Below are 27,996 nucleotides of genomic sequence, written 5' to 3'. Positions count from 1 at the left end.
CAAATAATTGTTGGATAAATATTAGAAGCATTATTTATACCTTTTTATCTCCATGTCTATCCTTCTAAAATATGTACACACTGCAAAAATCCATCCCCCCCCCTAATGATCTGTTTCTTTGGGGGATGGGATGATGTTTTTTCCATGGCTTCAGTTTTCCAGAAGGGTGAAGTCTTGCACTTTTCTATCAGTCTGTCTATCATTCATAAGATATCAGTGCAATGCTACTCAGTTTTATGAAATGCTATGAATGTGATTTTTTGCTTGGCCATTTTCAGTGGTCCAGGTAGTCATAAGACATAATCTGAGGCATTGCTTATGTTTATCAAAAGGAAGGATTCTATCAAGTCCTTTATTCTTATGAAATCTGTAGAGTGAAAAACTTAAACTTGATGCCCTCACTGTCTACTTTAAAAAAGTAAGCCAGCCAAGATTTTTTAACAACATATTTTATTTTTTTTCAGGAATGTTCAGAAGGAGGATCGTGGACCCATGCTTGATGAGTATCGAGAGTACAAGAAAGTTAAAGCTAAACTGCGTCTTCTTGAAGTCCTTATCAGCAAACAAGATCCATCAAAATAAATTATGTTTCTCCATAACAAAGAACAGTTGTTTTCATATGCTGCCCATAGTACTGTTAGGGGTATTCTTTTGTCTTGCTTTGTTGAAAGAATGCTGTTTTTGTACACTTTAGAAGGACAGGTAGGTCCAATCTAGAAAGTTAATGAAAAAAAAATTAAATTGCGACTCAATCTGTCCAACTTTAAGGGTTGTTTTCTTTTTGTCGTTTTTAAAAATTTACATCTTGTTCTCAAAAGACTTTTATTCTAAAATCATTCAGAAATGTTGGACCTGCTAACTTCGCTTCATCTGCATTTATTAGTATTACACTGAACTCCTCTGTTGCCTTTTTAGTATGGAAGACAATGGCAGCCAATTAAGAATACTCCTGAATACCATAAAGGAACTGCAATGCCTTTCAGAGGACTGCGTGGAATAACTGATTGCAAATGGCATCTTTCATATAGTAGAATGATAGATGGATATTGAAATATAAAGTACATTCTCCGGTTTCAGATGACAATGGACAAACCAGAAAGTGACCTTGCTTGTTGTATTTTTAAAACTTGGAAAAACCTGAACATTTATATCACATATTGCCTACAAGACTTACATTACTGTTAATTTCTATTTATTGTCTACTGGTGACAGTGTGTAGTCTGAATTGGAGACTGCATCTTATCCTTGTGTTGGTGCTCAGATTCATTCAGTTCAGTAAGCTTACACCACTTTTGCTGTATCTGAAACAAACTTATTTTACAAGGGCTACAATTAATGTAATTAATGTATTGAACAAGCGGGACAGAACTAGCTTTGAAAGAAGCCTTTCTACTTCCATTTACAGAAATGGAAAGAGAAGTGATCTGCCTCATGCAGGTATGACACAGTTTTTGCATGTCAAAGCTTCAGAACCAAGAGGGTTTTTTAACTGATTTTGTTTGTTTTTGCCTAGTATACATAACACAACAGTGGCTGATTATTTTTTTAAACTGCACTCCAAAATCTTTCTAAATGACTTGAGTACCTACATGAGATACAGTACAGAGGAAAAGGGTTTATATGGAATCCTTTACATATAGGCCCTGCTTCCGTGGTTTGACTGGATTAAATCCTAAGTGTTGAATACCTTCTGGATCTATTTTGTCTTGTGGCCATGTTTTTGCATGTGCCTATTTGCTGCATGTGTTATGAACAGCTAATGCCAACACAAATTGTTTTTCATTGCTTTTCTGAAAAACCAGAAAATGAACTTCAGTGAAATAATGGCATGTAAACTCATCAGATTGATGTGTTAACATGCAATAGGTAGAAAATAGATTTTAGAGACTCCATACTTCTATTGGTTGTATTTCTCGTTTTTATTGTAATTCTAGGCATGTAATTTTGGAACCCAAAAGTGACTATTAAAATGAATTTATACTATAATGTTTTGCCTTTTTATACAGCCTGAAGGGTTTTTAGTGGACTGTAGTGAATTACAAGATCGGGAAATAATCTGGAGATTTTTCCGTGGCTTTTGTTCAACTTCATCGTGTAATGTACATTTCAGTTACTTTTCCATCAATCTGCAATCACTGGTGCATCAAACATCAAAACCTATGTGTACTGTATAGTGTTGTACATGAATGTTTTATATAACACATGCAAAATATCAATATGCACTATTTAAATGTTTTAAATAATATATTCCTCCTTTATAATACTTAAATCTATATGATCCCAATATTTTTATAAAGTGAGTGATCCACTTCAGAATCAACAGCTGCTTTTGTGTGTGCTTTGCAGTGTTTGGCTGTTTGTTTGTAGCAAGCATGGCATCAGTTATGTTAAGAGTGTGTGTTGTGCCATCTTATTGAGCAATAAATGGTAGAATTAGGCATTTTGTGATAACATAGTTTTACTTTCATATAAGTAAAAACTATATGTGGATATATAGATATATAAATATATATATATATAAATAAACCAGATATGAATGATTGCTATGTCTGGCATTTCATTGTATAGATTTTTATAATAAAAAAACTTCTATTGTCATATTTATATTTGTGTTTTGTGTGTGTGTGTGTGTGCCTGCGTGCGTGCATACGCACACTTTGCATTTTTGGTAAGTGTAATTCTTAAGCGTTGCTAGAGGTTTTTTTTTAAAAAAAGTTTGCTTAAAAAAATGTTGAATCTAATTCTCTCTGGTGATTTATCTGCAGTGGTTTATCCAAACTGATAATAGTTGGAAGGTGATTAGAAATTAACTTGAATTTTTCTTTTTATAAGTCAAGATGTTATAGAAAAGTGGCCTATAAATATATCTTACAAACTTTTCTTTGCTTTAGAAAATGTACCCTTTTTATATTGTGCCAGTTGTAGGTAAAAAAATAAAACCTCACTATCTCCAATATATTTGATATGCAGCACTTAAATTTGCTGGAGAAAAGCGAGCATGTTTCTGCCATTTATAACAGACATAAATATTTGCCCATGGTGGGAAAAAAAACATATATTGCCAGTTACTTTCCATTTCAAAAAGCAATCCTACAACATTTAATATTTTTTTTTGTTTACAGTAATTAATTTGTTCCATCAGAACATGAAATAATTATGGACTTGGTTGACATACCTGTACAAGTAATGTTAAAGACCAACGCACGAAAACTTTGTATAATTTGTACCTAATTTAAAGTGTATTCGCATAAACAATAAACCATGTAATCTCCCCACACACCTCAGTCCCTGCAAGAGCAATAGGGATGGACTATGTGACTAAGGAAAATAATTCCTTTTTAAACTCCTAGAATTAGCGAGATGAAATGTTTAAGAGCTGCCTTTCATAACCAAATACAGAAAATATAGTTACTAATTATAAATATTTCTGCTGTTAAAAAAGTTTGCTGTTACAATTCGTATTTTTAATTTTAGGAGATCATCTCCAAATTATTTGCCTTAGAATATTTACAACACACCACTGCAGGAATGTGCAGCACGGGTGTAAAACCTGATTGCATCACATGATCTATTGTGATGTTTTTGCCTTTGTGGAGCCAGGTTGGGCGTGGTCTGCATGTGATGTATCCAACCTGTTTGACACCCCTGATCTATAGCAAACATTTTTTTTTTTTAAACAATGGACCGGAAATGGAAAAGCCCTGGGGAAACGAGAGTACTCAAAGATGTGCATCCTCCCCTCCCCTCCGTACCTGTCAATTCGCACCTTAGCTTCTCACTGTACCAGGGGCTAGTATTAGAACAAATCCTCACCTCTTGCTAGTTCCTCTGTTGGTATTGAGTTGGAGGGAGACTTCTCATAACTGTGTCCAGCTTATAATTCACTTCCTTCAGTTGTCTTTCCAAATCCTCTGCATATCTAGAAAGTCTAAAACAAAATGACAATGGAGATTGAGGGAGTTTTGCAAATTGTTGCCTTGGTGAAGCTGATAGCTGCCCATAGGGCATAAAATTCCGCAAAACCAGAAGAAAACTGGTTAGTCACTTAGCAGTCTAATAGTACATACTGATTCAGATACAAATTCCATTGAATTCATTGTGTAAATGTCAATTTCATTGAGTTCAATGAATTTTTCAGAGTAATAGGCACAGAACTGCAACCTAAATCTTTTTCCCCCAAATAATATTGTAAAAATATACATTTTATATACATTAGGAGCTATATGTGCTACATATATATAAACTGAACACTTTTGTTGTACGCTAACAACCCAAAGTCATTTTCTTTAGAACCCAAAATGCCTCAGTTGAATTTTCTAAGAACTTTGTATCAAAGGAGAACACCTGATCTAAAACAATTAGCATTAACAGTTGCTAACTTGGAGCATTACAACTATTATATGGTATGAATTAAAAGCTAGATCCCTAAATTTGCATTTGGTGGACAACATAATGATGTCTTAAGAGCCGAGATTTGTTGATATTTCAGTTTGGGAGTTTCATTTTATAAAATATCTTACGATTGTGTCAGGAATTATATTTTGTGTGAAGATTCCACTTTAAATATGGAACCTCAAATTGGGGACCTCAAGTTGATCTCCTGTGATCTAAAAAGGGAACCCTAGATCTACAAAGACTGAAGACCACTGGGGTTATGATGTAAACAAACCAACCTCTGAAAGTCCCCCGCAGAAACTGTGTCATACTGTCCAGAAGAAATCTGCTGCCTCATGAGATCCTGCAAAGAGAATTGGTCAATATGATGACAGGATTCAAAAGAAAAGAGAAACTCTTATCATCTCTGGTATTGGCAGATTTTGTTTGTTTATCAAATGTGTATGGTTGTTATCTCACAGAAAGTGACTTCGGCCGACGTAAAACAATCCAATAAAACAATAAATATAAAACAATTTGTCACCTAAAAAACCTTGCATTTATTTAAAAACATTAAAAACTATAAAAGCAGAACTAAATAAGAGAAGAAAAACAATAGAAGGAGGAATTTGGTAGACCCATCTATTTTCATAACCAGATCTTGAGGGAATTTGAAAGCCCAGGAGTGATGAGGATGACCACACCTGGGGGGCGGGGTGGGGGGAAGATTCCTCAATACAAACATCATGGCACAAAAGATGCCTGCCAAATGTAGCTTTCTAGATCGGGTGTCAAACTGACAGTCCATGAGCAGGATGCGTCACACACAGGCCACGCCCATCCCAGCTCCGCAAAGAGGAAAAACAGTGAAGCATCATTTGACAGCAATGTGACACACCGAGTTTGACCCCCTTGCTCTAGAGCAGGGGTCTCCAACCTTGACAACTTTAAGCCTTGTGGACTTCAACTCCCAGATTCCTCAGCCAGCAAAGCTGGCTGAGGAACTCTGGGAGTTGAAGTTCACAAGGCTTAAAGTTGCCAAGGTTGGAGACCCCTGCTCTAGATGAATATGCCTATTCTATTAGATCTGATGGGACAGGCAGATGAAGTTTGGAAGAGGGGGTCCCTTAAATGCAGGTTGTGCAGCCGAGGTATAATATAAGCTCCCAGGAACATACCTAACTGCTTGCATCACTGCATTTTCCACACAGGCCCATGTACAGCACATTGCAATAATCAAACTATATGTCCAGATGACCAGAACATGAGTGACCCTAGTAGGCCCCCTTGATCCAGGAACGAGCGCAACTGGGGCACAACACGAAGTTAGGCAAAGGTCTCCCTAGCCATGACTGCCACTTGCTCCCTGAGCAGGAGTCCCAAGCTACTTTTTCAAAAGGCAACTGGACTTTGAAGATGTTTCGCTTGTCATCCAAGAAGCTGCTTCAGTTCTGACTCAGTGATGCAGAATTCAGAATTAAAGACGCTTCTTGGATGATTGATAAGCAAAATAAATTTATATATATATATATTGATAAAATATTAAATGGAAGAGTACTTTGGGTTCCAGTACATCTGTCTCTAACAAAGGGATCAGCCATTTTAATAAAGAATATTATATTCCTACACGAAATAGCTGATTCATGAAGTTGAATGTTTTCTATAAATGGAACAAAGTCAAAAACTTTTATTCTAACATAGGTTAACTAACACAACAGAGACAACCTTGACTAGTCTGCGACACAGCAACCAGAGTATGTTTTTTGTTAAAGTGTTTGCATTTCAACTGATATTTTATAATCTCTCCCAATTTATGTGTATGCATGCATTATGTATGTATTTACTCTCAGATAGGTGCATAAAATCAGATGAAAGTTTATGCAAAATAAATTTGCTAACTAAATATAACCCACTGAAAATAAATGTCACCATCCTCCTCTTTTTTTTCTTTTGGCCAAGGGGAAAGAAGCATATGACTCTTACCTTATCACCAATTCTGGAGACATTCCTACTTGTATCCAGTCTAGATATGGTCATGCAAAGGGGGAATAAAACCCAAGAATTTATTTAGACAAAACATTTTAATGCTCATATACTACAAAAGAGAGAGAGAGAGAGAGAGAGAGAGAGATCCTGATGAAATTAATCTAAATTGAAGTAGTGGATATGCTTGTTTCTACTAGACAGGGGTGATTATAGGCTACATAGTCAATAAAGCCTGCCTCTTGTTTGCTTTTATCTTTTTCCCTGGGGAGTTCGCTGCTCCTGCTGTTGTGTCAAAATGAGAAAGCTCCATTGCATCATTGCGAAAGCAGCTCAGGCCCTTTCTGGATGTGCATGCTTTGATCAGGCTGACTGTTTTGACACCTCCGCCCCGGGCAGCTGCTGCTGTCTTTCTATCTCACAGTGACATCTATTTCAAGTTGATATAATGCTATTGCCTTCAACATTTTCCATTCCTCATAATCAGCAACCAATGAAGTAGAGATTGTGGGTGTAAATGAGAATAGGAAAATATTAAATGCAAACAACAAAGATTGACCCCTCCCATCATAGCATGATACCTACTCAGTTTGCCCTCAAAGTGTACTTGTGTAGTTCATTTGAGGCATTCACTAGCTTAGTTTATTGGTTGTTTTTAATTGGCAAAGAAAACCCAAGCACCATGAACTTAGAGGACTTATAAATAAATGTGCAATGTATGAATTTAAAATAGCATTCATCGCATTTAGTTCTATCATTTGTTATTATTATTCGATTTATATGACATTTATTCCATTCACAGACTTTGTAGCTAACAGCACAAACATACAACACAAACATAAAAAGATTTCTTGGCCCCAAGCCACACAGGGCTACCTCACATAAATCTGATTATTTGAATTACACTTAGAAACATATGAAGGGCCCACAGAAAAGATGAAATAATGATCAGGATAGCAACTTTTGGTCAACGAGTGAGCCACTGCATTTTGGACTAATTGGAAGATTTTGTGTGGTCTTCGGTAGCAGCCCCTGTAGAGCCTCTTACAGAAATTCTGACAAAATGTGTTAATGACAGCAGTTACTGAATTCAGGTCTAGGGCTCCAGGAAGAGTTGTAATTGGCATAGAAACGTCTTGCTTAGCCATTCGGCAGTAGCTATGTGTAGAAAAGGACTCCCAAGTTGCGGTCCTGTTATCTCAGGTGCAGTTCCACCTTGGTGAGAGACAATCTGGAGCTGGAAGGGAACCACGATGTGCAAACAGCAACTCTATATTGCTAGGGATCATTTTCAACTTATTTAATCCCATTGGGTTTCCAACAGTTTCCAGATGCCCGGGCAAAATGTCCGTGGCTTCTTAGACTGAGCCCAGGATTGCAATATAAAGCTGAAGATTGACAGTATTACATTGTAAACTACCAAATGACCTCTTCCAACAGCTTCATACAGATGTTGAAGCACCAATATACTTATAAGAAGGCAGATGTTCACTCTTACCTCATGAGGTCAGGTATTACAGCAGCTCAGAGTCTCAAATGAGACTTGTGAGTGAATACATTAATTACTAAGACATGGGGGGAGGTAAGGGATGAGGAAGAGGTCTCGGTGTCCATATATTGTACAATGCTATAATGAGGGATGACTTCGGTTATTTTTATGCTAAAGTTAAAGATAAAGATTCTCCTCGCACATATATACATAGTCGTTCCCGACTCTAGGGAGCGGTATTCATCTCCGTTTCAAAGCTGAAGAGCCAGCACTGTCAGACGTCTCCATGGTCATGTAGCCGGCATGACTGAACAACGAAGGCGCACGGGACACGGTTACCTTCCCACCAAAGGTGGTTCCTATTTTTTTCTACTTGCACTTTTACATGCTTTCGAACTGCTAGATTGGCAGAAGCTGGGACAAGTAACGGGAGCTCACTCCGTTACGTGGTGCTAGGGATTCGAACCGCCAAACTGCTGACCTTTCTGATCGACAAGCTCAGCGTCTTAGACACTGAGCCACTGTGTCCCTTATTTTTACGCTATTTCACAATTTCTTCTGCCTTGATAGGACTACAGGAACCCTCTTTAAGCCACAAGCAGCAGGAAGCCCTTCGTTGAATTAGGTCCATGTTCTCATTTTAAGAAGCTAAATTTTGAAATGATGATTTGGAGAGATTTACAGTTTGCAGTTGTGGTTTAGTGTGATGTTTGATAGAAAGCCATGGCTTCTTTGTGGTTTTCTATCTTGGACTTAGGTAGGCAGGTTTTCCAACTTTTTAAGTCAATGGAGAGCTTTGAAATAGTGAGAACAGGTAAAGGTTCCAGTCCCAACTGGCTGTCAAGAGTGGGAAATGGGAATGATCCATAATGATATGATAAGGTGACTCCTTCTGCTGTGACCCAGAATCACATATAATCTTTACTTCCAATAATAGTATAGATCTTGTGATGATACAGGTGGTTTTAGAAAGCAAGACAGTGAGTGGCTTACCAGCCAGTATTTTGTTTCAAAAAGCTCTCACCTGCTCAGAAACACAACAGCAATAAGCTGAAATAAGAGGGACCTCCTGAAGGCTATAGAGACGCAATCACATTGGTTTGCTGATAAATGACTGTTTTATGGTTGCCTGGAAGCATCTTGAGAGCTTTTTGTGGGATATAACCTTGGAAATCCCAACCTGCCTTAGTGGCCTTTAAACATCTTGTTCTCTGACTTAGCTGCCCCACAGGATGCCTCCTCATCTATCCTGAAGGGTCTCACTGAGTGGAACAAAAACACTGGTATCTACCATCCTTTAGGATCATATGTACAGTATGAATAAGAAAATTAGCTAGAAAATTAAAGAAAAGTGGCAGTATGCCCCATACATCCCTTCGGCCGATTCGCTCACACAGAGAGGGACTTCTCCGGGTGCCGTCCACTAGGCTGTGCCAGCGGGCGATGCCCAGGGGAAGGGCCTTCTCTGTGATGGGCCCGACCCTCTGGAATGACCTTCCCCCTGATATTAGAACAACCATGGACCTCCGCTCCTTCCGTAAGAAGCTCAAAACCCACCTATTTAATCTAGCCTAATTCCAGCTCTCCCACCCCAGCCTGTATTTTTAAATTTTGGTTTTAGGCTTAGTTTTTAATTTTTATAAATTTGTACAGGGGTTTAAAGTTTAATTCGTTTTTAACTATATGATTATTTGTAAGGTTTTTTAATTCGGTACCTGTATACCGCCCCGAGTCCCTTTGGGGAGAGGGGGCGGTCTAGAAATCAAAGAAAATAAATAAATAAAAATAAATAAAATTTGATACCCACTTTTTCAAATATACATCTTCTGTTTCTGGTGACTGTCTCTTCAGTTTGAGTTTGACTAAAGCTTTATTGTAACCCTAAACAAAAGAAATAAATAGGATTATTAAATGGAAATAGTTGTGATATCATAGTTGTGATATGTAAAGGCTTCATACTTCACATGGAGGAATGTAGGAAACACTAGTAAGGGTACAAAATGATTTTAGCATGTACCAAATTCTGTAATGAAAAAACAACAGTATCATTTTGTACTGAAAATATAACATATTACAGTTACTCCATCCAGTAAAGATTGAAACATATTTATAAGGTTTATGGAGTTAAACAAAATCCCAACAATATTAGTATTACTGAAGCTGGAAATTAAGTTTTGGTCATATATATATATAACATCTGCTGAGTGACACAAAAAGCCAAGGCAGCATTTGATTATAAGCACAAAAAGGCAAATCTTCAGTTTAGCATAATGCCAGTCGCTCTTTAACTTTCTTTTGTTTACTGCTCATTCTATTGAACATTTCGGGAGAACATAAATGATAACATACTGTAATATAGCCCTTGCACTGGCCATTTAAAATAATTCACATGGATTAAGTAAATTACTTTAGGATTAATTGGGGTCGGAATGGAGAAAAAAGTTTTAGTATCAATATGAGGGAAGGGTGCATTTTAGTACTCAGTAATTGAACAACTGAACAGTTAATCTGAACGCAAAACATAAGTAAGAAGAAAAAGTCAACTCAATAAAAACTCTTCAAAATATTGGACTTATTTGTGCCACTAAAGATCCTCTTGAATATTCAATTATGCAAACCATGGATTTATTTACTGGATTTTTATCACATCTTTTTTTCAGAAATGGGTCTATGGATGGCTTAAAATAAAATAAGAAACATCAAATATAAAAAATCTGAAAACACAAAGCCAAACAAGTAAAAGTGATATGAAATATGACACAAAACAATTACATTACAGGTGGTCCTTGAGTTATAACCATAACTGAGCCCATAATTTCAGTCATAGGCCATGATGGTCATTAAGCAGGTGATCATATAATTGCACTTGATTGAACATTTTTTGAAGGAATCATTAAACAAATGTAACATAAATAATTGCTTGCTACTGGGCCTTTTTTAGCCAGACACCTGAAGTAAACAAATCACTATCAATTGAAGTGTTGTTAAGAAAGAATCCCATAACACTTCAGTTTCCAGCAAAAATGTCATAAGTTGTGCTCATGTGACCAGAATGCGGCAAATGACTGTAAATAAGGTTGGTTGATTAGTATTCAAAAATACACATGACTGCATGTGGAGTGCCAGTCATCAGAACTTCAAATCCAGATCATAAGTAGCTTTTTGGGTATCCATCGTAATACTGAATGATTGCTAGGTGACCAGTTGTAAGTTGAGAACTATATGTAATTATATAAAAATCTTCATTTGGTGTCACAACGTCTCTGGGAAAAATGTTCCACAAGTAGGTATCACTAACAAAGCAATCCTTTTTTTAACCTCAACACTTCAGTTGACAGAGATTTGGACTAGGATCTCTGAAGGAAATCTCAGTGTTCAGATAAATTAAAGGTAGCATTTTGTAAAGTTTTATAATTGAGGACTGGTATTTTGAAACTGGACCTGGAAGCAACCTGAGAGTTGGGGCAGCTGAGAAAGCACCAGTTTTTGTTTGAAATAGTTCTATTTTAAGGACGTAGCAATTCCATTCTAGACCAACTGAAATTTCCTCATCCTTGTTATTGGTAATTGCACACAGTAGGTATCTTGCAGTGAGGAAAACAGATGATTACCGAAGCACAGATAATTGTCACTTTTTTTTCCAGTCAGATAGGCTTAAAGTTGGCATATGGGAAACATGCTTAAGCCACAACAATCACTTGAGTCTCTCATAAATCTGAATCGTGAAGAGAATGTGTGTCCCATCTACAGCAAACTCATCATCCCACACTTAGGTGGCTAAATTGGCCACTGAGAACACCACTGATTTGTTTAGTTTGAGTCTCTGTTCATTCTCAACCCAACTGATGATCATTCTGGACAGTCCCAGCATCTCTGAGAATGAGAAACAAAGCAGGCCATTCTTCACAAATTGGTGGAGCTTCAGAGCAACCTCCTGGACGATCTCTCTCAACATGTTCACAAAAGAAGCTAGACAACGTATGAGAAAGAACAAAATCTCCTGGAATTCAGAAGCAGCTTGCAGTGACTACCCAGGAACAGAACTACAGTTAGAAAATGCCTCTTCCACACAATCAGAAGAGTTTCTGGAGAATCACCTGGATTGTGCTCCTACTGACTTTCTCTACAGAAACCTAATTATGCAGGACGAGCAAGCAAGTCTTTGTATGGTTTCTGCATGTTCATTTCTATATTAAAAATATTGCAATATCATAAATCAAAAGAAAAGGTTTAAGGATGGCTTCATATCAGAATATGGGCAACATTATCCCAAGATAGATAATCTTGGCTTATATGGCAATCCACTCTAAGGTCTAGGGCAGTCATGGCTAACCTTTTTGGCACAGAGTGCTGGAAGCGTGTGCACGCATGCAAAAGGGCATGTATCCACCCACCATGCACTGCATGCACAAACCCTGTGTGTGGCCCACCCCCCATGCATGCATGTGACCCACTGCATGCATCCCCTGTGCATGCACACACAACCCCCCCACATGCGCTTCCCCCATGTGTGTGTGGCACAGACACAAAAACTAGCTGGCTGGGAGGCGCACACACATGGCGTGGAGCTGAGCTGGGGCAACGGCTTGCATGCCCGCAGAGAGGGCTCTGCATGCCACAGGTTTGCCATCACGGGTCTAAGGGACTGAAGGGAAATTTTACTTTCTTTCACAGACAGCAACAAAACATCCCTCCTTTTATTCCGTAAAGGATCAATGAAGCAGCAAAGGTCTATTCACTGCTATTCATGTGCCCTGAAAAACAATTCAAGAAATACAATTTCTTGCAACGCAAGAAATGTTCAACACATTTGTTAAATAAAGCATTGAGAAAAACAGTATCAGTAGCATTTAACTATTCCTTGAACTAAAAATTACAGAGCAGGACATGGTTTAGGTTCTTACCTGCTTTATAAGATCGCTGATCTCAAATTCTCTGCTTGGAATTACTGAAAAGTCAGCTTTCACTTCAGAGTATGTGTCATTAATGATCGCCAAGAACATGTTCTACATGGAGGAAAAAAGGAAAATAACGTGAACAAACAATGCATAAATATGCAAGTATCTCAAAGATGTTGAAATGTTCCAAAGCTAAGCATATAAATTCCAGGACAATCAATAATACAGAATGTTGTTAACTTCTTAACCCAATCTCCCATACCCAACTTCAGTATTCTAATTTCACTTTTTGAAATTAGAATTGTAATGGGAGCAGGGATACTTTTACCAAATATTACAACTTTCAGAAAACATTTGATATTCTTGGGAAAATACACACAGATTCATTTGTGTGACTATAGAGCTAAGCATTATATTCTTCTGCATCTATGAAATGTATGTTTTTCTGGGAAACAGGCTATCCTTTTCAGGGATTTGAATGCTGGTTAAGTGTTTTTCACACCTGAAGAATTAGAAGAATTAGCTACACCTACTGAAAAAATGCACTAGGGCAATTGTGTCACTGACCATCTTTTTGACAATGATAGGTATTAGAGTTAGGCAAGAATGGCCCATATCACTACTGGTATTCTGAGTCTTTCAGCTCCAAAATCCCTTTATTCACCAAAAATTTCAGGATCAATCATCTCTCCATCTTATCAGAATCTTATTTATTTGCTCTTTATTTGTTAAATTTATTCGCTGCCTATTTCATCGTAGGGCTACTATAGATGGCTTACAATAATTAAAAAAGGAGGAAATGAAAGGAACATAAACAGAAGTAAAATAATAGAACCCACAAAATAAACAATGAAGAAGGAACATAATGATTAATACCTCAATATGAAAACAAAAAAGATGGATGTGTAGACAGTAGAGAGCAGAAAGGGGAGGTGGAGTCTGTCATCAATCCAGCAGCCACTGCCAACGAGGAATTCCCCATTTGGTCCCCAGCCCAACCAGCAGGGCCAGGACTTCTTTGGGTTATACATAGGATTATATTCTTAGAGGTTAGTGTTATGTACACTATCTTAGAGTCCACTTAAAAAGAGACATTAATTAAGAGCCTCTCCCTACTTTGCAATTTTTTCACCAACACGAGATAGAAGCATGTATCTTCTATCTAATTGTTCTCAGGATGTTTGCAGCCCTGGCAAAGTAATCCCAATTTTGCAAACTGATTCAGTTATTCAAGATTGCACTTACCAGTAAGACAAAGAATACAAAGAATACAAAGGTGATGAAGTAAATCGGTCCAAGAATTCGATTGGCATGCTCTATGTCGGCAAAATTAAAATCTCCAAGTACAATACGAAACTGGGTAAAACTTAGGAGGAAGCAAAAAAATATACTAAACCTGATATTCTATGATTCACACTAAGGTTGCAATCCTGTATAGTAATTTGGTATCACTGAACATTTTGAGTTAACGAAGTTATGATACTTGTGTAAACTATTCTGCAATATATAACTGATACTAAATTTACTAATATGAAGAACCATTGATTACTAGTGATTTATTACCATTAGCTTATAAGCCTATTTTAGATATTGGCCAACAAATTTCCTAAAGTGATATCCAAGAAACTGAGGAAGATGGGGGGGAGGGTTTTTTTGGGGGGGGGAGATCATGACACTGGTTATGTCCTGTTTGCAGAGCTGTACCAAGTAAAAGCTATTCAATTTGTTTCTGAAAGTTATCTAAATTGGAAAATGATTTATTTTGAAGGAAACCTTGAATTTAGTATGACCACTTTGCTCAAAGACCAAGTTTCCCATCCCAATTGTGCTTTTAAGTTGACGATCAACTGCATCAAATATTTCATGTACCTTGGCCCTCTTCTAAAGAAAATCTTGCTCCAACTAATGACACAGTGAAACAACCGTATTAGATAACTTGGAAAGTTCCATACATGCAATTCTGAAAAGTGGAAAACTCATCCACTTGCGATCCAAAGACCAGGTAGCCCAGCTGTGCATATGCAAAGAAGATGATAAAAAACATGATGGCAAATCCTATGATGTCTTTAGCACAACGGGACAGAGTAGAAGATAGCTGAGTCATTGTCTTGTTAAAACTTATGTATTTAAATATCTGGAAGACAAAAAAAAAAGAGGGCATTATAATGTGGCTAAGACCCAACTCTACCACATACTTATCTTAAAATCTTAAAATACTTTTCACATCTCACCCAGGAAATCAATATTAAACTGTATAACCAGTTAGTTTGAGATTAAAGAACTAAAGGAACAAAACGATTTATAGAAGGGTTTCTGTTACATTCCCAGGTTATTTCTCTGAAAATTCTAGACCAAGGGTGTCAAACTCACGTCATCATATGACATATTGTGACTTTTTCCCCCTTTGCCAAACTGTAGATGGGCATGTCCAGCACATGATGCGGGCTGCGAGTTTGATATCCCTGTTCTAGACTCTCCCAGCTAATCACTGTTTTGTCAGTTTCTAGTCCATTTCCAGCCCTGATTGATAAGGCCTGGTCATAACCTTTAGAACCCTCACTGACTACATCCTACTGTATATGAAGGAGCTTCCTCAGCATGAGTTGCAGGTTACGTTATCAATTGGGACCAGAATTTTCATTGCTAAGCTAAGTGATCATTAAGTAAAACATAATGTGGCCATGCCACTTAATGACAGCAGCCCTGGTTGTGGTAATTAGGCAAGGACTGTATGTGACTGTGACTTGAGAAGAGGTGATGAAACTGTCCCAGAGTAGCAAGTCAGTGGGGAGGCAGGTGATGCTATGGGGTATGGGCAGGCAGGCAGGCAACATAGGTAGATACTACAGAATATAAGGCAGACAGGTGTTGTTTTTTTTTAAATAGTTTATTATAACACTGGCTCTATTGTGATTTCTTATTTTCTGTCACCTTGTTGATAAAGCAAAAACAGCCACCACATTCCAGGATAGAAAACTGATCAAATTAGCATGAGTGAAGAAAAAAAATGTAAATGTTCCTTAAACTTTACAACGGGGTTAGAATGTTTTGTTCTCTTTTTACACTTTGTTGTGATTAACTTTTTTTAAAAAAACCAACATTATGACATAAAATTAGTTTAATAGCAGTACCTTTATCCATGCAAAGAAGACATTCACTGAAATCATATTATTATAACGGGTCTGCCAAAATCCGAGGAAGTAAAAGTCTGGATAAGAATCTGAATTGGAGAGCAGATTTTCCATAAGCCTGGAAACCTCAATCGTTCGATAAACATTGAAAACAATAGCAAACAAGGACAACTGAAGAAGGGAAAAAGTAGAGGGTTGTAAGGCTACAATTGAGAAAATCAATTTAAGGCTGCAAATCATACATTTGTTAATATTGCAGAATGTAGGTAAAATACTTGAGAGAATTCTATGACTTTATGAAACATCATACTCTGCTATTCAGTATTTTAGCATGTACCTCGAAAGCTTCACTTGTACAGCGCAGGATAGGAAGGTAAAGATGGATATCATCACCATACAGATAGTACCAAACCCTAAACTGGTGGATGACTTCACCCAGTGGTTTCATATGTTAAACAGGAGAGAAGTAGGCGAGGGACCGTGAATGTGATCTCTCTCTCTCTCTCTCTCTCTCTCTCTCTCTCTCTCTCTCTCCCTCCCTCCCTCTCCCTCCCTCCCTCCCTCTCTCTCTCTCTCTCTCTCTCTCTCTCTCTCCTGTCAACACTGACAGCAAGCTGTTCCACTAGTTAATTGTTCTCATTGTTAGGAAGCTTCTCCTTAATTCAAGGTTGGTTCTTTCCTTGATTAGTTTCCACCCATTGTTTCTTGTCCTGCAGTCTGGTGCTTTGGAAAATAAGTTGACCCTCTCCTCTTTGTGTGGCAACCTCTCAAATACTGGAATACCGCTATCAAGTCACCGTCTACTCCTTCTTTTCTCTAGACTAGCCAAACCCAAATCCTGCAACTGTTTTTCATATGTTTTTGTCTTCAGGCCTTTCATCATCTTAGTTGCTCTTCTTTGCACTTTTTTTTTCTGAATTAACCACTGGGTAAGGAGGTGAAGCATTGCAACACAGTGCCTCCTACTCTTAACGCCTGCAATTAGTCCAGAAGGATGCCATAAACTTGAAAACTGCTGTGCACTAGAATGGATGCACCACCAAAGTTCATCAAGCCATGGTGAGGGGTGGGGTTGGGGGCTATTACATTATTTTATTAATTTGTTATTTGATTATCTTCTTTTATTGGTTATTTGTGTGTGTGTGTGTGTGTGTGTGTGTGTGTATGTTTTTTACATCCCTGTAAGCTGTCTTGAGTTGCCATGTGCAAATATGCAGCAATATAAGTTTTCTAATAAATAATAATAAATAGATACGGTAAAGTAGCAAACAAATATCAGCACGACCAGCACTGACTCCATAACAATATCTTGGTCTGAAGACAGACTACAACAGGTTCAAACAACTTGTTTTCTCCAAGAGCTTGTTTGTCACCTTTTGGCTGCCATAACAACCCGGGAGGGTCCATGATCGAACAAACAGATGGTTGAGTTGACTGCCTGGAGAACTTTGTCCACTTCCTCTGGAATCAGAGAATTGAACTCAGTCTAGATAATCTCATAAGACTATGTTCTGGAGATCTCCCTTGAGCCGGTCTCTGATGAATCTGAATGACTTTATCTGTCAAAGTGTAACTATTTCTCAGATAGTCAAGATCCAGCCCCCACACAATGAGTCACTCCGAAAAGGCCACTTAGTAACTGTCAGTAGACACAGTGAGGGCAAATAATGGTGTTTTGATGCCTTTATCACCGCAATGTAGGCTCACAAATGGGCTCTAACTTGGGTTTTTAACAAATTAACAGTTGGAAGGGACCTTGCAGGTCTTCTAGTCAAACCTTCTGCCCAAGCAGGAGACTCTACATCTGCCTCTACCTAGGATCAAACTCACAACCTCCTGACTGAGGCGAGAGCCCCACCTCTAGGCCATAGAGCTCCACCAAAAGTAAATCTTCTACCCCAGACGGGACTCGAACCCACAATCCCTAGCTTAGGAGGCCAGTGCCTTGTCCATTAGGCCACTGGTGCTATATGTTGTTTTTAATTGGTGAGGGTTCCTCTTCCTGTAATAGTTTTCCAGGCATTGTTTTTGGGACTTCATCTCTCAGAGATTCTCAGTGAACCAAAGCGCAATTCTTTGCATGTTTCTCTTTCTTTGGAACTCTCTTCAGGGTTCCAAAACAGAGGAGGCCATTAGGGCAAAACCTTCTCTGATTCATTAGTTCAGATTTTACCTTTCATTGGACCAATGTATGTTATGCCCTCAAATAGGACAATCAAGGCAGATAGATAGATGATAGGTAGGTAGGTAGGTTTTTATAAATTTAATTGTATTATATTAATTTATTGGAGTCTTTTTATTAGTTTTACTGTTTTAAATGGGGTTTTATACTTTGTAAGCTGCCTTGAATCACCATGGGCAAATAGGCGGCAATATAAATTTAATTATAAATAAATAAATAGGTAGGGAGGCAGGCAGGCAGACTTCTACCCTTCTCTTATCCACCTTGGCATCAGTTAAAAAACCCAATTTCTACATCAATGTCATGGAAATGCTGAAACTTACCAAGAGCAATAACATATCCAGCCAATTCCAAGCATCTTTAAAATAATCTCCTTTCATTTTCCGCATTTTTATAAACTCTTGAATGAGGAATGTGAAGATGAAAAGACAGAAGATGACTTCACAGGAGGCTAGAAAATAATCATAATAGGTGACGTATCTGAGAAGTTTTACAGAGTGGAACTGCCAAGAAGGGATTATGCCACCTGTTGCAGGAAACTCCATAGTCAGCCTATGTAAGGAAAATAAAAGATGCATATTTTTTTGTGTATCCGGAAGATAGTGGGTGATGTCCTACCTCCTAAGCTAAATGAAAATATGACAAAACCCACCCCAAGAATAATGGTGACCCTGTTATTTCAACTTTGCACGACTAATGATTATAGCAGTTGGTTCATTTTTAATTATACAAATTTCGGTAATATGAATTTTGATGATAATGATTTGGTGTGTAGACAGCCAAGTAAAAAGGAAAAACAACAACAACAACAGCATAACATAACAGGAAGGAGATCTTCATGGAATTCCTGACTTAAGGAAGGCAGCTCAACAGAAGCATGGGGCGTTAAGGAACAATTAAAGCAGAGGTGATGCCAGGAGTCCAGAATGAAGAAGTTGAGTTTACAATTGACAATATGCAAACAAGCAGGAATAAGCAGAAGAATGAGGTGTGTATTGCAATTTTGAAGAGTATGATCTAGGAGAAAGTAGAAGCTCAATAAGTAAATGGGAATTAAGAGATGGAGAAGCTCTAGACATGAAGACCCCTGAATGAAGTAGAGCGTCTACAAGAAATGGCTGAAGGAAATATCTGGGTGCAATCGTTATGTCCGGTCAAAATTGTAACTGCTTGAAAGTCTCAACTTAGCATGTTGCTTTAATGAGGACTTTTCTAGTGGAACTCAATCAAGTCATCCCCAACAATGCAGGTATTTCAGTAAATTACTCTCAAAAGTAGGACATACATAAAACAGAGGGACTGGAAGAGCTCACCTGACTATGCAGAAGAGATTAACATTAGCATTGTACATTGAAAAATCAATGAAGACAACCCTTGTTCCTCGGGTGATCCAGCTGTGTTCCTTGAGGAAGGTCACCATCTGTAAACTTTGGTCCTTTGATTTGCTCAGGATGAACATAAATCCCCCAGTACTATATAGGCCAATAAGGCCCCAATGCCAGGGAGCTAGAGTAGCAGAAGTGTAGTAGTGCCACCTGGTGGACAGAAGAGTATGAATCTAATCTTTTACAGTTGAATGTCACAGCTTTCCACAGCTGTATATAGTAAAGCATTTGTCATTGGTGCAAATCAGTGGTGGGTTTCAAATTTTTTTGGAACCTACTCTGTGGGTGTGGCCTCCTTTGTGGGAGTGGCTTGCCAGCCATGTGACCTGGTGGGAGTGGCTTGGCAGTCATGTGACCAGGTGGGCATGGCTAACTTGGAAAATGTGGTGAAACTCACTTAACGAAGCTCTTGCATAGCAACCAAAATTTTGGGCTCAATTGTGGTCATAAGTTCTTTTTCTTTCTTTCTTTCATCTCTCTCTCCCACTTTCTTTCTTTTTTTCTTTTTCTTTCTCTCTCTCTCTCTGGCTCTTTGTCTCTCTCTCCCTCCCTCCCTCCCTCTGTCTCCCTCTGTCATTTTCTCTGGGTGTCTATCTGTCTGTCTCTCTCTCTGTATCTCTGTCTCTCTCTCCTCCTTCCCCCATCTCTGTCACTCTGTGTGTGTGTGTGTCTGTCTGTCTCTCACTCACTCTGTGTGTGTGTGTGTGTGTGTGTGTCTGTCTGTGTCTCTCCCTCTGTCTCTCTCCCCTCCCTTCCTCTCTCTCTGTCACTGTGTATGTGGGTGTATCTGTCTCTCACTCATTCACTTAATCACTCACACTGTGTGTGTCTCTGTCTGTCTATCTTTCTCTCCCTCCCTCCCCCTCTCTGTCTCTCTCTGTCTGTGTGTATGTGTGTGTGTGTCTGTCAGTCTCTCTCTGATTCCCTCCCTCACTCCCTCTCTCTGTTCCTCTCTCTGTCTGTCTGCCTGTCTCACTCACACACACACACTGTGGTCACCTTGTTGAGTGTTCCAATCACATTTGAAACACTCAACAACTGGCCTGCATTTATGGTATTAATGCTGCAAAATACCATAAATGCAGGCCAGTTGTGTGTGTGAGAGAGAGTGAGGCAGACAGACAGACAGAGAGAGGAACAGAGAGAGGGAGTGAGAGAGGCAATCAGAGAGAGACTGACAGAGTCTGACAGAATCAGAGAGGTACTTTTAACTACCTGGCAGCGGCGTTTTTCCTTGGGGGGCTCCTCAGAACATCCCAAGACTTCGGAGGGAAGCTTACAGCCCGGAGCAGGAGCAAAGCCCCTTTTCCAACTGGCCTTTCCTCCCTCGGAAGGCTTCGGAGGGAAGCTTCTGCAGAAGCCCGAGCGAGTGACAACAAGTTCCCACAGTTACGAAGCCTCGGAGGCTGTAATTTTCTGAGCTGTGCGTGCGCGCCTGTTTTCCAAGGCGTGGAGCAGCAGCGAGGCTCTGCGCGGTGAGCGATGATTCCGGAGGCCATCAACGGTCCCCCCTCGCGTTCCTTGTCTTCCTGGATGGCATCTGGAGTCATTGCCGGCCGCGCAGAGCCTCGCTGCTGCTCCACGCCGTGGAAAACAGGCGCGTGTGCACAGCTCAGAAAATTACAGCCTCCGAGACTTCGTAACGGTGGGAACTTGTTGTCACTCGCTCGGGCTTCTGCAGAAGCTTCCCTCCGAAACCTTCCGAGGGAGGAAGGGCCAGTTGGGAAAGGGGCTTTGCTCCTGCTCCGGGCTGTAATTGCGCCTATGTTTTCCACGGAGTGGGGCCGCGGCCAGAAGACAAGGAACATGAGGTAGCGCAGCCCCGATGCAAAAAACGCCAAGGGGACGGGGCAGGAAATTACTTCCGGGTTCATTCTCCAACCGGATCGCGCGATCCGGTGCGATCCGGTAGAAACCCACCACTGGTGCAAATGGAAGTCCTTCTCCCAGTACAGATGCAGGTAAGGAGCAAGACACACTCAGGACCAAAGTACAGGTAGTCCTCAACTTACAAAAATTCATTTTGTGACCATTCGACGTTACAACAGCACTGAAAAAAAGGGACTTATGACCATTTTTCAAACTTAGGCCCACTGCTCCATCGTCAAATGATCAAAATTCAAATACTTGGCCATTCATATTTACGGTGGTTGCAGTATCCTGGAGTCACCTTTTGCAACCTTCTAATAAGCAAAGTCAATGAGGAAACCAGATTCACTTAACAATCATATTACTAACTTAACAACTGCAGTAATTCACAATTGTGGTAAGAAAGGTCGTAAAATGGGGAAAACCCACTTAATAACCGTCTTGCTTAGCAACAGAAATTTTGGACTTGAGCTTAGCAGAAGTTATTAAATCAGCTCACAAGCATGCATGGTTTGGGAGTTTGAACAATTTAAATAATGGGATTTTGTTTCAGAGGAATTCAAATCCCACGATCAACCTGAGTTTGTTAAACTACATGTGAAATGAAGATATCGGGGGGGGGGGGGGAACTAAACAAACCTGAGATGCAATTTATACTTACGCAGTATCATTTTTAAAGCCAAAGCTTTCTCTGTCTTCATGGTTGTAGCTATACTGCCCATAGCATTCTCTCATAAATGCACGAAAAGAAGGGTAGACGGAGCAAGTGTTGTTACGGACTTTCAATTGCCGGATCTGAGCTACTCCAAGGAGTAAGTTCTCATAGTAGATATGGCTACTGTTTCTGTAGCGACTTGTGGAATTTTCAGTATACCAGGTGTTCCAATAAAGCCCATCCAGAAGTGGGCCTTCTAAAAACTATATTACATGAAAGAAGTTATTCATTTGCTTTTTCGTAGAACAAACCCATCCTTTGAAAATCATTTATAAGGAGTCTAACATATCTGAATGCTCATGGGCAGAATGGGAAACCATCCACGCCGTGGGGAAAAGTGTGTTTATCTTCTTTGGTTTTACATCCCTCTTGCCAAAGAAAACGTAACAAAATCAACTGTCACATCACTTGATGACATTTAGACATACAGAATCTCTTAGTATTATTTTGAACAGTATTTTGAATTTTATTTCCAGGCAAGACCTATACACATCTGTTCAGAAGCAAGCCCCTCGGGCTTATTTCAACTAAATCTGCACATACCGTATTTTTCGGAGTATAAGACGCACCTTCCCCCGTCCAAAAAGACAGTGGAAATGTTGGTGCATCTTATACACAGAATACAGCTATTTTTGGCCTCCCGAATCCCATTTTTGCAAAAAAAGGGTCGTTTTATGCAAAAACCGAGGCATTTTTGCCTTTCCCCATCCTCCAGAAGCACTCTGCAGGCTTCAGCAGGGCTGGGGGAAGGCAAAAAGCCTCAGTTTTTGTGAAAAACCCTGTTTTCCGCAAAAATGGGGGCGTTTTTGCCTTCCCCCAGACGTGCTAAAGCCTGCAGAGTGTTCCTGGGAGCTTTTTTGTTTTACTTACTTCTTCAATATCTTGGTGTGTCTTATACACTGGTGCGTCTTATAGTCCGAAAAATATGGTAATCTAAACTTTAAAAAAACCTTGTTCATAATAAATCTTCTGTGAACATGATCCCCTCCTGCCTTTTTGTATAAAGGATTGTTTCCACAGCCCTTTGGCCTACTATACAGCATCCTTTGCATATTGAATATCTGGTCATCGATCTTTTAAATCTCTAGTCTGAAGGGGAAGATTTCCTGTCTACAATCCTGAAGAGCCACTGCCAACCAGTGTTGCCAATACTGGCTAGAAACTCAGTGCAAGGTAATCCGATGTGCACAGAGAGGCTGAAAAACAAGAGCCTGGACTTCTGAATTTAGTAGGATTGCTACAGAAAGGCAACTGGGTGAGGATTCTGGGACCTGCAGTCTAGAGGTCTCCAAAGACTGCATGCAGACTGTCAGTTGTCTACTCCTAAACTAAGCCAGAATTTAACTGCAATATGCTGAACAATCCAAAAACCAGCCCAAGTCTAGTTGGGTTTGCACACTGCCCTAAACCATAGGATGGCTTATTGGTTTTGGATAGATGTAACAAAGTTTACTAAGTCTCAGTCTTGCAGATAACCAAATTATTCATGATTACCTTTAGACAATTCTGGATATACTTGATTGCTCCTGTCCCTCTTTTGAGACTGGAATTGATCAGAGAAAGCAAGGCCCCCAATGGACCAATCAGGAGGATTTTGAGCAAAGGCTTCTGAAATACCCAATGAACTGGAGCCAGTCCTCATAACAATGGCCAAATCAAAGAAAGCTATGGTATAACCGTCCAAGAAACCAATGTTTTTGAAAGAGCAAAGATGGAAAGGAAACTTTACCTCCCAAAAGTCAGTGATGCTGCCCATCGTTTTGAAGATTGTCTTATCTTTCTCTGAGAAAGGTGTTTCCAAGAAGAGATTGGACATTACTCTGTTTAGGTAATACATATCTGTGCTCACCATCCCAAATGTCACTGCAGAGAAAAATAGGCAGAAATCTGACCTGAGGAAATGAAACAGCAGGGCGGTTCAGATTGCCTAACACTCTTGCCCTGTTTATTCATGGGAAACCCAAAGAAACGTGATTTCTGAACTACTAATGGGCCACAGCAAATATCAGAGGGAAAAAAGGGCAATCGTGCTCTATATCCAAGATCTTTGGTTATTATGTAGAAAGAGTTTACAAGGTATGCTTCCTCCTTCCTCCTTAAAAATCTCTGCATCTTCTACATCTTTCAGAGGAGCAAATGCTTTTTCCCAAGCTTCTCGACTTGTTGTCCATGATGTTATGGTAAAGTTTCAGCTGATGTCCTTTGATGACATTCCCCTTGTCTATCTGAACTTTTTTCATCCATTGCATTGAAATTTCCTGTAAGATTGCTTCTTGACTGATTTACATGGACACATTCTACTTCAAAAACTGTGTTATCTGTGTATTATCTATCTGTCATCCATCCATCCATCCATCCATCCATCCATCCATCCATCCATCCATCCTATCAAAATAGGGAAACGGTTTAACAATTATAAACTCCTGAATTTTTTGTTGAATAGTGTACCGTTATAAATCCACTTTTCTCAGGAATCAGCAGCCTGTGTAAGTGCATTATCAAGTGGCATTTAAAGCTGCCTTTTAAAACTGCCACATGTGCATACACACCCACAGCTACATTATGACATTAACAAAAATCAGAATCCTAGTGAAGGAATCCAGTTTTACTTCTCCCCACTATAGTTTGAACAAATCAAGAAAAATACAAGTGAGTGGTGTAACCTAGGTCTGTAGCTGATTAGATTCACATTATTATGTATTCATATTCATTTCATATTTCATATGAAAGCAAGGATGGGTGCCAATGGATGGAAAGTAACCAAGGTGAGAAACAACCTAGAACTAAGAAGAAATTTCCTAAAGGTGAGAACAATCAACCAATGGAACAACTTGCCTTCAGAAGTTGTGGGTGCTCCATCACTGGAGGCTTTCAAAGAAACTGGACAATCATTTATCTGAAACGGTATAGTGTCACCTGCTCAAGCAGGGGTTGGATTAAAAGACCTCCAGGGTCCCTTCTATGCAGTGATTCATTTAACAACTGTGGCAAGAAATATTGTTAAATGGGGCAAAACTCAGCAAACTTAGCAAATGTCTCATTCAGCAACAGAAATTTTGGACTCAATTGTGGATCTAAATTGAGGACTATCTGTATATATCTTATAATAATAATAATTTTTATAACGGCTTGAGAAATACATAAGTAATTCATTACACAATTTTTGTAGGAAATAATCCATTCCCTTTTCTGGACTTACATATACATAGATCAGTTAGAAAAATTATGTAGATCAATAGTTCTTGGAGAGTCGTCTTCATTTCAAGCTCTCTGCTATGAGTCAGTCGAGGCTTCACATTGCCTGTTAATGTGTTATGTTCAGAAAGAAATAAAAAAAGGAAGAACAGCTCAGAATGCCCAGAATTGGCCAGACCCAAACAAACAAAAGAAAACCCCAAATTACAAAAGTAAAATAACAAACCCAGAAGTAGCTGTGATTCCACATGTATTATCAGTTTCTGACTTCGCTAAACTAAATTAGACGTCTTACATTTTATGAAATTCAGTACTGACAATTATTAAGGTTGATTGTTTTTTTAAGTGAAGAAAGTATAATCATTGGAACTTAAATCTTCGATACTGGTCTGTTTTGGAAGCCAAAATATTGTTGAAAACAACACTGCATTTTTCCCCCACAAAGCATGAAAGCCACCACTCTGAGAAGCAGAACGATTAGCATAGTCTAGAAGACCGACACACTCCATTTCCCATCACTTATAAAGCCAACTTAGGCAGTGGGCTGTAATCCCACAATCCTTAGCAAATGAAATGCCACTGCCTGGGCAGCCAATTGCAATGATACATACATCATATCATGTATCTGAGTTTCAGATTTGTACACTGCTGCTGCTGAGCTCTGAGGATGAGTCCTTTGCTTCCTCTCTTCTCTACCCACCCACACCCCAAATTGATCCTCTTATTCCAGACTCTCCACATACTGTTTTATATTCTATGGCAGTGATGGCGAACCTATGGCACACGTGCCACAGGTGGCACGTGGAGCCATTTGTCAGGGCACACGAAGCTCTGCCCTGTCAGCTGGTCAGTGTGCATGTGCGCGCTGGCCAGCTGAGTTCACCCTTTTTAAAAGCCATTTTCGCCCTCCCCAGGCTCCAGAGACTTTATAGGAGCCTGGGAGGGCGAAAAGAGCCTTCCCTACCCCTCCGGAGGTGTCAGGGAAACCTCCGGACAGTTACTGAAGCCTTCAGAGCGCTTAAAAGGACCCTCCAAGCAAACTGGAAGTGACTTCCGGTTTGCTCGGAGGATCGTTTTGAGCGCTCTGAATGTATCAGGGAAACCTCCGGATGGTCCCTGAACCCTTTGGAGCGCTCAAAACGACCCTCCGAGCAAACCGGAAGTCACTTCCGGTTTGCTCGGAGGGTCTTTTTAAGCGCTCTGAAGGGGGAGGCTGTTTTCGCCCTTCCCAGGCTCCTATAAAGCTTCTGGATCCTGGGGAGGGTGAAAAAAGCATGTAAAAATGGGGGGAATGCATTATGGGTGCGGCACGCCCACACATGACCCCCCTGCGCTCCCCCCACTTATGGCACGTGAGCCAAAAAAGGTTCGCCATCACTGTTCTATGGCTTTGAAATCCACATCCAACTTTCTGTCCAAAGAAGCTGCCCAGTTCACCTACATAGTAGTGCCACTTCCCTAATTTTGTGGCTTGTTTACTTTGGCTATAAACTGAATCCAAGCCACTGATTTGTAACTCATGGTTTATGGCATATTTGGGTGGCTGGAGAGGTTGCGTTTTAACATTCTTTTGGTTTTAGAGAAAGGAATTAAATGAAGAACATTTTCTGTTTATACTTCTTCATTTAGGAGGTAGAATCATTGTTTTTATCCCCTAAATTATGTTTATTTTATGGATTTTGAGTGTATCCTATTACAAAGTAGCAGGAAACTATGCCAACCCTTTTTAAGAGCAGTTGTCAGAGGTGCAGAAGGGAGAGACCAGGCTATAAAAAATGGTTTAGCTTCAGGTTACCAACTTTTCATCTATGTATAATTGGTATATGAATGCAGCCAACTGTTTATTCAACATAGCACAAGGAAGGAAAGTGTAATGTATGGCTTACATGGTTGTTCAACAACTTAGAACTAGGTTTCATGCAGAGCAAAGTCGTGTTTGCACAACATGCAGATATTCTGGATTCCCATGTCACACTGAACCATAAACTATTCCCACAAGAGGTTTCACACAATTTAGTAAGCTGAAATGTGATTTGGTGTTGACTGCTTGTACAATTGTGGAGCGTAATCTCTACAGATTGGACGGATGCAAAGGTATGTCTTGCTCATTGTCGCTTATAGTGGAAAGCGGCATTTTCATTTGAAAATCCTCAGGATCAGGAAACCCCAAAACACCAGGGTCTTTCCTGAGAAACTTGTCTAAACGCCGCAGGTTCTTTAGTTATTCCACCTGTTCAGCAGCAGCACCAACAACAACTAAAGTACAGAGTTTAACTAGGAGAACCATCTTTCTTTTTCGGAAAATTAAAGACCCATCGTGGTCATTGGCATGGCTATTCGAACATCCATCGGCTCACTTCTAACGTCCCCCGTCTGAGTTCTCGAAACGAACACCTATATTTGTTAATATAACTAGGGTGAACTCCCCTCCCCCCTTCGACGATTCCTTCCTCCGGGTGCCCAAAGCACAGGTGAAGCCCGCGGGAAAAGCCCAAGGCAGGACCGCCGCTCTCTACGACGGAGCAAAGCCCAAGCAAGGGCGACACACCCCAGCCAGGATTGGCCGAGCCCATTCCCGCCCCAGGCGCTCCCCTCCCCTCCCCTCCCCTCCCGGGAAACCGACCACCGAAGCTGCTTCGTTGATCCATCGTGGATCCTGCCTGGCTCAGAGCCATGGCCGGGCTGGCAAGGGTTAGGATTAGCCTCGGAATAACGAACACACCGTCACTCTAAAAGGGCGGGGCGCGGATGCTTCTTGCGCGGAAGCCGCCCTCC

General features: G+C 39.8%; 2 protein-coding genes across 3 annotated transcripts in view; one reads left to right on the top strand and one right to left on the bottom strand.

The window, feature by feature from the left end:
* Positions 1–1,986, top strand: part of FAM13B (family with sequence similarity 13 member B) — a 72,118-nt gene extending 70,132 nt beyond the window's left edge. For both annotated transcript variants that reach the window (XM_081955674.1, XM_081955673.1), the window contains one exon: positions 465–1,986. In XM_081955674.1, coding sequence (XP_081811800.1) covers positions 465–582 — 118 coding nt within the window. In that variant the 3' untranslated portion in view covers positions 583–1,986. The remainder of the gene's footprint in view (positions 1–464) is intronic.
* PKD2L2 (polycystin 2 like 2, transient receptor potential cation channel) lies at positions 578–27,919 on the bottom strand. The gene is made up of 15 exons (XM_081955693.1): positions 27,845–27,919; positions 25,226–25,327; positions 23,756–23,889; positions 21,973–22,229; positions 19,371–19,592; positions 18,381–18,609; positions 15,876–16,046; positions 14,697–14,878; positions 13,990–14,110; positions 12,751–12,852; positions 9,654–9,727; positions 6,358–6,397; positions 4,674–4,738; positions 3,814–3,928; positions 578–713 (listed from the first exon to the last, which is right to left on the bottom strand). Exons 1-14 carry the CDS (start codon positions 27,894–27,896, stop codon positions 3,820–3,822), a joined length of 1,860 nt encoding a protein of 619 aa, XP_081811819.1. The 5' UTR covers positions 27,897–27,919; the 3' UTR covers positions 578–713; positions 3,814–3,819.
* Positions 27,920–27,996: the final 77 nt, after the last annotated feature.

Source organism: Natrix helvetica (genome assembly GCF_964273705.1).
Source record: "Natrix helvetica genome assembly, chromosome: 1".
Classification (NCBI taxonomy): Eukaryota; Metazoa; Chordata; class Lepidosauria; order Squamata; family Natricidae; genus Natrix; species Natrix helvetica.
Note: the sequence above shows the minus strand (reverse complement) of the source record. Positions and strands in the feature narration are given on the sequence as shown.